The following is a 12,170-nucleotide window of genomic DNA, read 5'->3' on the forward strand; positions in this document are numbered from 1 at the left end:
AAACTAATTTTATTGATTTTATTTTGCTGCAGCTTATGATGCTCTCAGAAATAATTCATATTTTATACGTTAGTATATTCGAACTTATTTATATAAATGAATTTTTTTTGCGTAAAGGTTGGTTGGTAAAATGTTGATATAGATAAATTGATAATTCAATAAAAAGACAGTAGGAGTTTACTCACGAGTTGAGATTTGAGAATTATGTAAATAATTACATATCTCACAATAAAAGAACTTTCTTGGCATATAATGTAACGCTAATTGCTTAAATTTATTTATTTTATCATTGACGTTTGTAAAAAGAGAAAAAGACACGCTTTATTTTTTCGAATTTTTCTATGAATGAGATCCAAAAATAGCACGTCGTACATTTATGAATGAGGTAAGCATGTTTACATAAAGGCAGTTTGGTAGTTTTGTAGAAGAGATGATTTTAGAAGAAATAAATATACTGTACGCTGTATTTTAAATATGGAGATTTCTATTAACTTTTTTTGCAGTTAGAAAAGAAGCGCGTTTATGTATTTTTTCACAGTTAATTTTAATCTCGATTTAATTTAACTTGAAAGATTGGGACTAACAATCAATCTAACTTAAAAGAAACGGAACACTTGACAGATGTAATATTTGATGGCATCTGATACTTTAAAAGAAGTTATGCTGAAATTATTTTTTTATTTTTAATTTTTTGATATTAAAAATGCAGAACATTTTGTTATTTTTGAAAGAACATTAGTACAATGGAAAGTGTTTTCTGGAACAATCATTATTTTTTGAAAATTAATAAAATGCCGTGCTAACTTCACAGACACTACTAATAGAGCCACGCTGGATCTATTATGCTAATATACAATACTATTAATCAAAATAATTTTCAAACGTTTTGATCATTTTAATACGATCATCTTCACTAAGTATACATAAAAATTAATATAATCATAAATAGTTGCAATTTTCTTTAGCTAATCCTATTATATTGTTGATTTGTTTAACGATCATTCTCATTAGAAATTTTTGTACATGCAAGTTTGATATTTTAATCGTATTTTACTCTGAAATGTTTTGAATCAAGAATTTAGTTTTCTGATCATAGCACTATTGAGAAGATGTGTTATTTGTAACAGCTAAATTTATTCATTAGCTGTTGTAATGTTAAAGAGTGCTAACATAAAATATTCATAGTTGCGAATTAGCGATTCAATGTGTTGACAGGATGTGAAATAAATAATCATCTTCTCAACAGCGCTGTGGTCAGGAAACGAAGATTCTTGATTCGAAACATTTCAGAGTAAAGTATGATTAAAATATCAAATCCTTGTATATACAAGGATTTTTAATGAAGATGACCATTAAATAAATCGACAAAATAATAAGATTAGCTTAAGAAAATTACGACTGTTTATTGTAATTTTTATGTATACTATTGAAGGTGATCATATTAAAATGATCGAAACGTTTGGAAATTAATTATTTTGATTAATAGTATTGTATATAGCATAATTAATAAATCCAGCGTGGCTCTGCCAGTCCTAATTTTTTTAATTGAATTGTGAAATTATTTAGAGTTTTGTTATGAATTCTAAATTAGTCGATTTAATTTACTTTTTTTTTTAATCTTTACAACTAGAAAAAGATAAAAATTAAACTAACGTAAGTTAAATCGAGATTGAAATTCTACATTGATAGAAATAGACATTAGTCGAACATATACCATGCACGTGAAAGAATATATTCGATATATTTCACTTTCTGGAAACATTAAGTAAAATTATTCTTAATGTTTTAATTAATGTAATAATAATTAAATATCACAAACTATAACTTGTGCTGTGGTTTTTTATGCTCTTATTTTTTATGTTTTAAAATTATTCTTTATAATTAACGTGAAGATAAGAGCTATATCTAATTTGAATATTTAATTAGATTAGATTATCAATTACAATAATTATCAATTATTGAATATTTGAGCTTTTAAAATTTATTATGTTCTTTGTTTGCTTCTCGTGAAATCTAGATTGTACTTTCGTGTCAAATGGTCGTGTCAAATGGTTGTTAGTATCAGGACTCGTTTTATCGATTTCTTCTGTAAAAGTGAACCTGACCTGACCAACGGTTGTGCCCACGGTTATGGTTGTTTATGTGAACGCAAAGGCTAAGGGTCAGTTTAATTTAAAGAGTAGAGCTCGGACAAAGTCTGCCTCTGTTCGAGGATACTCGATTAAAGCAAATCAATTTATCGGAAAGTCATATCGCGATTTCTCGGTAGATTATTTCTAGATGATTGCGTGACCGATATGATTTCATATTAATTTTCTCGCTATGCAACACGCAACGGTAATCTTATCGTTTGTTGTGAATGAAACGAGAGGATTTGAACTTTCAGATAATTAACTTGCAGCCACACGGAAGCCGTTGTTAGAATCTTTATATTTAATATGGTATGACACGATTCTGATTTATTATGCATTTAATATAAAGCTCGTATTTATACTACATAGACATATTTAACGTATTTAATATCTTTAAATATCATCTGTGAATAGGAATGTATGTGCGAAGGAAATTATCATGATCATAGAGACATTTACAGCCGGAAACAAATAGAATCTTCTAATTGCCACGCATAACAATGTTTTATACAATTGAGATTATTATGCATGGAATTTCTGTTCACATTCACGAAAGAGGAAAAATCTCACGACCCGGTTACAGCATCGTCTCTATTAGATAGATAACTTCATCTAGCAATTTACGATGGCACATTGAGCAATTAAGTCTCGTTCGTTGGTTGCGCTGCAGCGTGCACGCCATATTTTTGCGTTCAGAATAATTTTTTTTTAGTAATAGTCTGCTTTATAATATTTAACAAATTAGAATTTTCTTGATTGAATCTATTATAATTCTTTAGTTGAGATAACCAGAATTTTTATTTACATGATTAGAATTTTTTGGTTCATTTATTTTAATCAGAAATTTTTCTCGATGTAGTAATACTCGTTTAACATTACATTTGTAAAAAGTCAATCTTTTATCTTGCAAGCTGAACACTTTCGCGTTGTTTACATCATTAATCATTAAATGCATCGACATGGGATTCACGAGTAGATATTTGTTGAAAGAAAAATATTCTGTGCGACATTTTTCTTTTAAAGAGAGTCGTAAATTTTATACCGACGCAATAATGATTAATATGGTGAAAGTATTCAACTTGCGAAATAAGAGATTCGTTACAAATGTAACGTCAAGCGAACGTTAGAAAAAACATTTAGACATCCTATTTATAGAGCGTACTTACCATGTTTATTGTTGTATTTTTGGAATTCGCATTACTCGTAACGAAGAAGAAGTCTCATTCTTGTATATTGTTCTTTGAACTATATATGCGTTTCTGGTGCAAACAATGGCAGAATGTACGTTTATACAAAAATATATCCTTCGGGAATGCAATCGGAGAATTTGCTAAATCATTTTTTTGCTTACGAAAAGAATATCAAATTATAAGAAATATCGGATAATAAGAACATATTTTTTAATCAATATTATTATAGGAATATACCTATAACTAATGTCTTTTTTTTCAATCAAATTGAAACGTTGTCACTTTGTTTATAGATGTGATTTATTGTTACATAGCCTATACTAATTATTGATATTTATTGTGAAATTTCCAAAAAAATAGAGTATACTGTTAAGAATAGAAAGTCAAAGTGTAAGTAAGGTGCATATTAGATTTGATGCTTTACGAATTTCTAAAGATTAAAGCCTGTTCTACAATGTGCTTTTTGTTTCCAGTTTCTTGCTTTTTGCTATTTTTTACATCTTGTTTTTTTGCTTCTTATTCGGTTTTGTTTTATATCGTCTGAGGTAAGAATTAACGAAAAGAAACAAGAAATACAATTGTCGCTTGCAAAGGAGTTAAAAGCAATAAGAAACAGGAAACAAAAAGCACATTGTAGAATAGGCTTGACAATGTCATTACAAGTGCAATTACTTATATTTATTGTAATGCCTCGGATATCAGAACGTGACAACATTGGTTTAAAAAATTTAGAAAGGATGATTTTGATCTTCCTGTTTGACCAAACTGGAAAACTCATTGAATATTTTATCACAAAGCTGCCTTTATTTTAAAAAAGGGATTATAGTCTGCCAGAGAATTGGAAGAAGATTATCAATAATGATGGGAATTATATTATTATAGATTAATCTGTACCAAATGTTAAATAAAACAAAATTTTATATAAGTATCGTCATTATTTATTTTATTTTTGAGTATTCCCAAAATTTCAGGACATCCTACATACTTAAAAAATATGTTTTTTTAAATCGTATTTCTTGTTTATGTATTTGATTTTTAATCACTTAAGCTGTTTTCTTATACTTTTACTTTTTTATTTAATGTTAAAAAATATCCTATAATTCGTGAATTAAAATATTATAGCAAAAAGTTCTCGAAAAATTAAGTAAAAGTTATTCGTAAATGTTTAAGCAGAAGTTTCTGAGATAATAAGGGTGTAAATACAATAATTACAGACTATGTTTAGACGATTCCCTGAAGTGCGCGCTCACCAGTGCTCATCACTAAATTATTGTACGCACGACTCATGGGGACAAGTGATTGTTTAAATGTAATCTGTAATTAACCATAAACTCTTATTATCAAACTACTGCTAAAAATAAAAATTTATATCTAATATTTTTACTTGATTGTTCAATGTTTTTGTTATGATATTTAGATGCACGAATTTCGAGACATCCTCGAATACAATATAATAGAAAAATACATATTTTCTAATATGTATTTTGTTGTTATATATTCATATATAATATAATATAAATTTATAATAATAAATTTTTAATAATAAATTTATATTATTAATTAATATTTTTAATATTATTTTTCAAATTTACGTGGAATTTATAGATAATTCTGTACAATTTCAGAAAAGATACTATTAATTTAACATTTAACATTCTGTTATTAGATATTTCGATTATTAAATATTTTGCAAAATGAAAAGAACAAAATATTTTTCAAATATTTTTCAAAATATTTTTTTAATCTTATATGTATACTTTTCTCGTATAATGAGTAATCCGATCGAAAACTATTCCGATCATATTTACAACACGTGTGTAGATTTATATTCTCTTCAATTTTCCTTAATTGTTTATTTCTCCCCTCAGGTGTAGCCATGAATGATTCACTCGGCTAAAGCAGCCAGCACGGGAGTTTCTCCGATTTCGAGGCACCGAGAGAGACTCTAAGAATCAATCGAGATGGGTGAGCTTCTAGGATCCGCGAGTTTCCTTCACCTCGGCGATATTGTCAGCCTCTACGCCGAGGGAAATGTGTCCGGGTTTCTTTCCACGTTGGGGTAAGTGAGAGATGATAAAAAAAAAATAGACTTTCTAACTAAAAGAATTAGATATTTTAGGAAGAACGTTCGTGAACTATCATTTAATCTGCAACGCGGTGGCAACTTTTTTTTAGCCATGATTTCCTACGAATATTTTTATACTTCTTTGCACGAGAAAACGACAGCAAGAACTTTTGTTTGATGTTTACTGCTTTGAGAAGAGAGCCCAAACATACGTTTACGTATACGTGCAGGAAAACCGTTCAAAGAAAGACCGTGACCAGCTGCAGCGAATCATATGCAATCGATGATAACGTTCCAGAAGAACTCTTTTCTTTTTTTTTTAAGTTAAAAAAGAGTTTTAATTAAAAAAATATATTTCATGTGGCATATGATGGATGAAATGGAGTCGTTCGCAAATCATCGTATTATACCTTAAATAGCAGAATATTGTAAAAATTAAAACAATTTTTGGTAGATTTTTGCAGAATTTTTTCTATTCGAAATTTAATTTATTTTTGTACGTAAACATACAAATTCGTATTACGCATTATTGTTATACAGAAGTGTATTAAATAAATTGAACTTAAAGTTCTCTGTATAATCACATTATGAAATAACAATTAGGAATTATATTACGTTTTTTGACGTAGTTTCAAGTACACCAGTGCCTTATATTTCAATAGTTCATCAGCATCAGGCGGCTTCAAAAGCCAGACATCTTGTAAAATTTAGATCTTATTCACATTCCAAACACAATGAGCTGATGACCTTAGATATTTATCTATTCGGACTGTTGCATCCTCTGTTCGAACCGACTTATCATTTTCGCGATTTCTCTGTATCACTTTGTGATTTCAAGCATACTAGTTTTACATTGAAAGTTACGATCAAAGTTTCTTAAGTCGTAATGCTGTGATGTTCAGAATGTATTAACACTGAAATTTATTAACAATATTGAGAAAGTATTGAAAATGTAATTATTATGAATATCGACATTTTATGTTGTGAAAATTAATGTTTTTTAATAACGTAACATCTTTTATACAAAATAATAATTTTACAATCAATTTTTATAATATAAGTTTATTAATAATTTTTGTAAAGAATATATGAAGAAGCAATATATAAGATTTTTTAAGATTAATATAATATAATGGAAAAAATATAACATAATAAAACAAGATATAATAAAACAAGAAATATAACACAACATAAAACATAACGTGATGGAAGAAAAAATAGGAGAATAAAATTTATCTTTTAATGAAATAATGAGTTAATTGCGTAATGTTATCATGCATTTTTAAAATGATCATTGTTTTATATTATAGACACTTGATGATGTTTTATATTATAGACACTTGATAATTATTGCTTGAATTGATTGAAAACAACAATATCATACGATTATGTTAGACTTTATGTAATTCTACATGCAAATTCTAGCAAAGTTCGTAGTAGATAGATATCAAAATTTTCTCACGCAACAAACAATGTTGTACATAGAAGAGATTGTATTCGCTTACACCTGTTTATTCGTCACGCACTGCTTCAGGAAGACTGCGCACTTATATGTATGTGTTACATGTTCTAGTCAGGTCATATATTAATGGAAGAAAACTTTACTTCCAGATGTGTAAATATCTCTATCCTAGATTTATCTTCTCATATTAGTGATTAAAAAACATAATAATTAAAAATAATATAGTCAAGATAAATTATAATTATTTTAAGAAAATTGTTTTGATGTCAGAGCATTATGGAAGAACTTTGCATTATTAAAGAATTTTACACTGATATACATTGGTATATTGGCGATTGTAATTTTTAATTAATTTCATTAAACTGTAGCTTAACATAATCATAGTATAATCCGATGAGTTATCGCAATTTTAAAGTTGAAAATTGGAAAATTGAAACAAATATTGATTCGCTATAAAATTTTAACAAGAAAAACCGTTGATTCGAATTGTATTTATTTGTTCGTAGCTTAAATAATTTTGTACATAACATTAAAAAAATTTTTTTGTTGCATGTATACATTCTCTAAATTTCTTAGAGTGAAATCTCATTCTAAAAGAGTTAAAATACTGCCATTATTGAAAAAGAGTGAAAAATTTGCACTCTTTAGTAAGAGTAGCAGATTTTCATTCTTCTTTTGTAGAATGAGATTTCACACTTCTGGAGATTCACTCTAAAAGGAGTGAGATCATTTCCTTTTGGAGTGCATCTCAAAAGAGTGAAAAAAGAATGAAAATTTGCCATTCTTATTCATAGTGGCAGTATTTTAATTATTAGAGTGAGATTTTTTTCACTCCAAAAAATTTAGAGAGCATGGAACGATTTTATGAAAATTTATAAAGGGAAGGAAAGTGTATTTATCGCGTCAAGCACATCGTATACAAATTCTATAACATTTTCGATAAGAAATATTATAGAAATATTATATATCGCACCTGGTCCTTTCAAGTTTTTTTTTTCCATGTCGTGCGAGTCAATTACAGTTTGACATCTTTGATGGGCGTCCAACTTGCTCGCCAGTGATTTTATGGAAATTCACAACGTTAACCGTACGTATCGCGTGCAAAAGTTTCGTCTTACTCGCTGAGAGGTCGGTGTCTAAGGTTGAGTTTCTTCCGCATTTACACTTGAGAAAACGGTGTTAAAGCGAGAGCCGCGCGAAGGTCCCACGTCAATATGGGTTCCGCAGGCAAGGCGTATTATTAAATTCGCACCTGCGTATAAGGCCTCACGATCGATGAGCAATTATTTCACCCGACTTTAGCAGCGTCGTTGTGGATGTGTATTACCCGCGCACTGATGAACCTGACGAGCCGACGTCACATGGACGCAGAGTAATAAGGCGGGATCGCTCTTTGTGTAATCCTCGACGTCGTCGACGAACCCGCGTAGTCAACTGCACAGATTTCCCTCAAAAGGGTACGCGACGCGACGCGGCGTTAAAATATCTTCGAGCCGATATCCTCAATCTTGTCCTGATTACAAACCGGATAAAATAAACGGTGGTCGGAGAGCGCGCACCGGAGAGATACGCGACGGTTGTAACGAACGTTGATTTTTGCATCGATTACTGCTAATATGAATATAACGACCGCCGACGGCGGAATAGCGCAATTTGCGCGATCTTTTTTCTCTCTCGTTGACCGCTACTTACGAGGTTTGTTTAAAAGTGTACCGGACAATTGCTTTTTTTAGTCAGTTAAAAAAGCGATTCTGCATATACCGTTTAACAAACATTTGTACAGTCGGAGTATTTTAGTTTGACCGACACGTGCAGGTTGGCCATGAATACAGCGAGCTGGTCTAGCGTTTTAAAACTATACTAAACACGATGCTTTTATTCGCTGGAGTATATGCAAATATCCGATAATAAACATCTTTTCTAGAATGACTATCGTTAAAAATATAAGCGAGCATTAAGATATTTCTCTTTATAGTCGCTGATTCATGTATTTGTTGATTTCCACGTAAGCGGAAAGGATTAAAGATGCATATAAATCATAATATTCTGGTATTTAATTAGGTATCTATCTAGTATTTAATTATTTTATTTTCTATAATATTTCTCATCGAAAACTACATTTTCGTCGCTTCAGATTTATCTAGATTAGTGATGCGTAATCTACAGGTCACTGGGTTGACAAAGACAAATATTTTTTTTTTTTTAAAGAATAAAACAGATAAATCATGTTTTTTCTTTTAAATACGTTTTTAATGCTTCAAATATGCTTTAAACAGTATTATAAAAAAAAACATGTTTAAAACATTAAAAACAATAATTATGCATGTTTTAAAACATGTTTTTTTTATCAACCCTGGTCGCATGCGATCCACCTATAAATTTTTTTGCGAACCGTCAATTCATTGCCGATTCATAGCCGAAAATGTATAATTACATTTTCTATTTTGTGTAAACAAAATAAATATTATATGATCCGAAAGATTTTACCTATTTCTAAAAATGGTCTCCTAAAAATGGCCTTTAAAAAATGGCGCATCACTGATCTAGAAGAAATTTGCGTAATGGTGTAATTGTATGTATGCACAGCTGAAAACGGGTCGGCCACGTGTGTAATGCGGAGGATGCGTGATCGATTTTTCTGGGCATATGTTTACGCGGTTCATGCAATCCATGCGGAATAGACCTTTGACCCATCTGAGACATAGCTTTTATTTCTTTCCTTTTCCTTCATTGTTGTTATCGAATACGTTAATAAGCGCTTATTCGGAGATGTCTTCTTGATTGATAATTCCACGAATGTCTCTTTTTGTCCGCAAAATAAATAGATCAAGTGGATGTATGACAGATAATAAACGATATATCAATACTGCAAATCCAAGTGTATAATACGCTTTTCTTATATGTACTCTCTAAAGTGAATCTCACTCTGAAAAGTAAAATTTTATTCTTAAAGATTGAAAATTGAGTTTTTTTTTAAACTGATTTAATTTTCACTCCTTAGAGTGAAATTTCACTCTAAAGAATTTCGAGAGAGAATTTTCCGTATAAAAACAACATTATTACACATTTAAATGTATAAATTTATTTTTATATGCAGTATAGTGTGTTATTTTTATACGAAACAAATCACGTATGAAGGCACTTATATTACACTTGTATTTGTAGTAAAATTAATACGATAAGTGATAATCATCGGTGGTTGGCACTTGACTTTTCAGTGATCTTGATAATAATAGTGAAATTTTTTTAATATCTGTAAAAAAGTTATCTATGATATAAAATTTTAAATAACATAAATAATTAGATAACGTAAAATATAAAATGCGTAATTTAACACACTACATCCATAAAAATATATTCTTATTCAATTATACTTTTATCGCTGTATGCTTTTATCACTGTATTTAGGTTTTAATGTATCTCGTTTGTAGATTAGAAGTAATATGTAATATCGTATCGACGTTACATAAAAATTTAAGTATTCCAGAATGACGTAAAGAAACGAAAAAGAGGAAAAGGAAGGAGAGATAGCTTTTTTAATAATGGATCACGTATGAGGCCGTCGCGTGTTCTTTCAAGAACATGGTATATTTTCGGATTCATGACAGACAGGACTCGTTCGTCGTTCACGAGTTCTCGTAACTTGTGACTGTTTTGCGTGGATTTTTAGAAGCTCGTACTGTCGTTACTGTCGTTTGATATTGTGAAATGTAGTTCGTAAACACTCGTAATAAAATATCCTCTTGACGATCCGCGGAAGAAACAGCAGAGATATATTCATTAAGCGCGTTTCAACATTGTATCGGAAATAAATCGTTTTCGCCCAAATTGCTAGACATGCACTTTCATGAATGAATATCACTTTTTCGCGGTGATCTTATCAGTCTTGTGTCTGGGAGGGAATTTGGAATAGTTGTCCAATTTTCTCTCGTTTAACTGCACAAAAGCGGATGAGATGATATCGAAAATATCGATTTCGTATTTACTCTTGTACAATCAAAAAGAATTTTATCGGTTTTATAGAGTATATTGTTAAAATTCTCCACGATATATATTACCTGAAAATAATATCGTATAACATTTATACAGTAAACCTACATTGCAAAAAATATCGCACTTTATAGAAATATTTGTAAAAATAAAAATTATTTTTGTTTCGATTTAGATTTTTTTATTTTACATACAAATCTTTATTGAATGTTTCATCTATTTTTTTTTTAATTTATTGTGAAAATATTTATCATTTTGATATTCATTATTTTGATTATTCGACTTGTTTAAAAAAAATAGAAAAATCTCTTCGGATTCGTATCGTTTTATTTTGCTTTTTAGTTACAGATAACATCGACATCAAAGATTGTTTGCGCTTCAACGTTTTAATAGCATTTTCATTGATCGTGGCTGTTTCCTTAAACGCTTAGAATTACCGCGATCGCACACGCAAGGATCGCGTATGGAAACATGCGACAAGGGACGCTTTGCATGCCGCCTTTCACTTTCCTAATTACCTGCTGCGTTCAGTTACAACGTGATGTGGATACAAAATCGATCGAGATGAGAGCGTGTGAGTTTCGATACCGATCGTGATCCTTGGTGCATGTTAATGAAAGAGCGCCTAATTCGTGCATCATTTATCTCAATAAATGCATCGTGTGAAATCATTGGTAATGAATGTCGCGGCTATCCGCGGCGAGCACCCGTTTTATTCCGAGGATTTAACGACAATGATGATGGGACTATTTCCAGAAGCACGATTATAGCCGTGATGAGATTGCCCTTATTTTCTGGCGAGCAGGTCGGAATCTCGTTAAATCTCCGCATTATGTTACGTGCCGCAGTTTATGTCGTAGAATTTTTAGATTACTATAATATTCTCGAAACTTTTTTGAAATGATTCTCTAAAAAACAATGCTTTATTATATTCTTAATTCGATACTAGATCTTTTATTGTGCTTTTATTATGTTGCAATCTTAAAGATAGGAAGTGACTTGTTTCCGCGAAATCAAGCTCTATGATAAGACTTCTCTTTATCTCGTCTTTTTCTCAATTATTGATTTTTGTTTAATTCTTATTTTTTTCTAAAATTTTTAAAAGTTGAATTAATCTTTATTTTCGATATTAAAACACGTCATTTATATTTTATTTGATTATGATTATTTTAAGAAAGAATTGTTTATTGACCTTTAGATAATGGGAGTCTATTTTTCAATAGTACAGCTTTTTCTTGAGTAAGATTTGTTACAATTTATTATTTCATTGTACAATATTATTTGCTTCAAAATATGATAATGTTTTAGCGCCACTATAATGACTTTTCTGT

The 12,170-nt window shown here is 29.9% G+C and overlaps 1 protein-coding gene across 6 annotated transcripts in view; it reads left to right on the forward strand.

Moving 5' to 3' along the window:
• The window catches only part of LOC105143165 (Inositol 1,4,5,-trisphosphate receptor), a 50,595-nt gene that overhangs the window by 9,209 nt on the left and 29,216 nt on the right, over positions 1–12,170 (forward strand). For all 6 annotated transcript variants that reach the window (XM_087407256.1, XM_011051246.2, XM_011051250.2 and 3 more), the window contains exon 2: positions 5,191–5,381. In XM_087407256.1, the coding sequence (XP_087263382.1) occupies positions 5,284–5,381 (98 nt within the window). In that variant the 5' untranslated portion in view covers positions 5,191–5,283. The remainder of the gene's footprint in view (positions 1–5,190; positions 5,382–12,170) is intronic.

Source organism: Acromyrmex echinatior, chromosome 6 (assembly GCF_024713525.1).
Source record: "Acromyrmex echinatior isolate Ae372 chromosome 6, ASM2471352v2, whole genome shotgun sequence".
NCBI lineage: Eukaryota > Metazoa > Arthropoda > Insecta > Hymenoptera > Formicidae > Acromyrmex > Acromyrmex echinatior.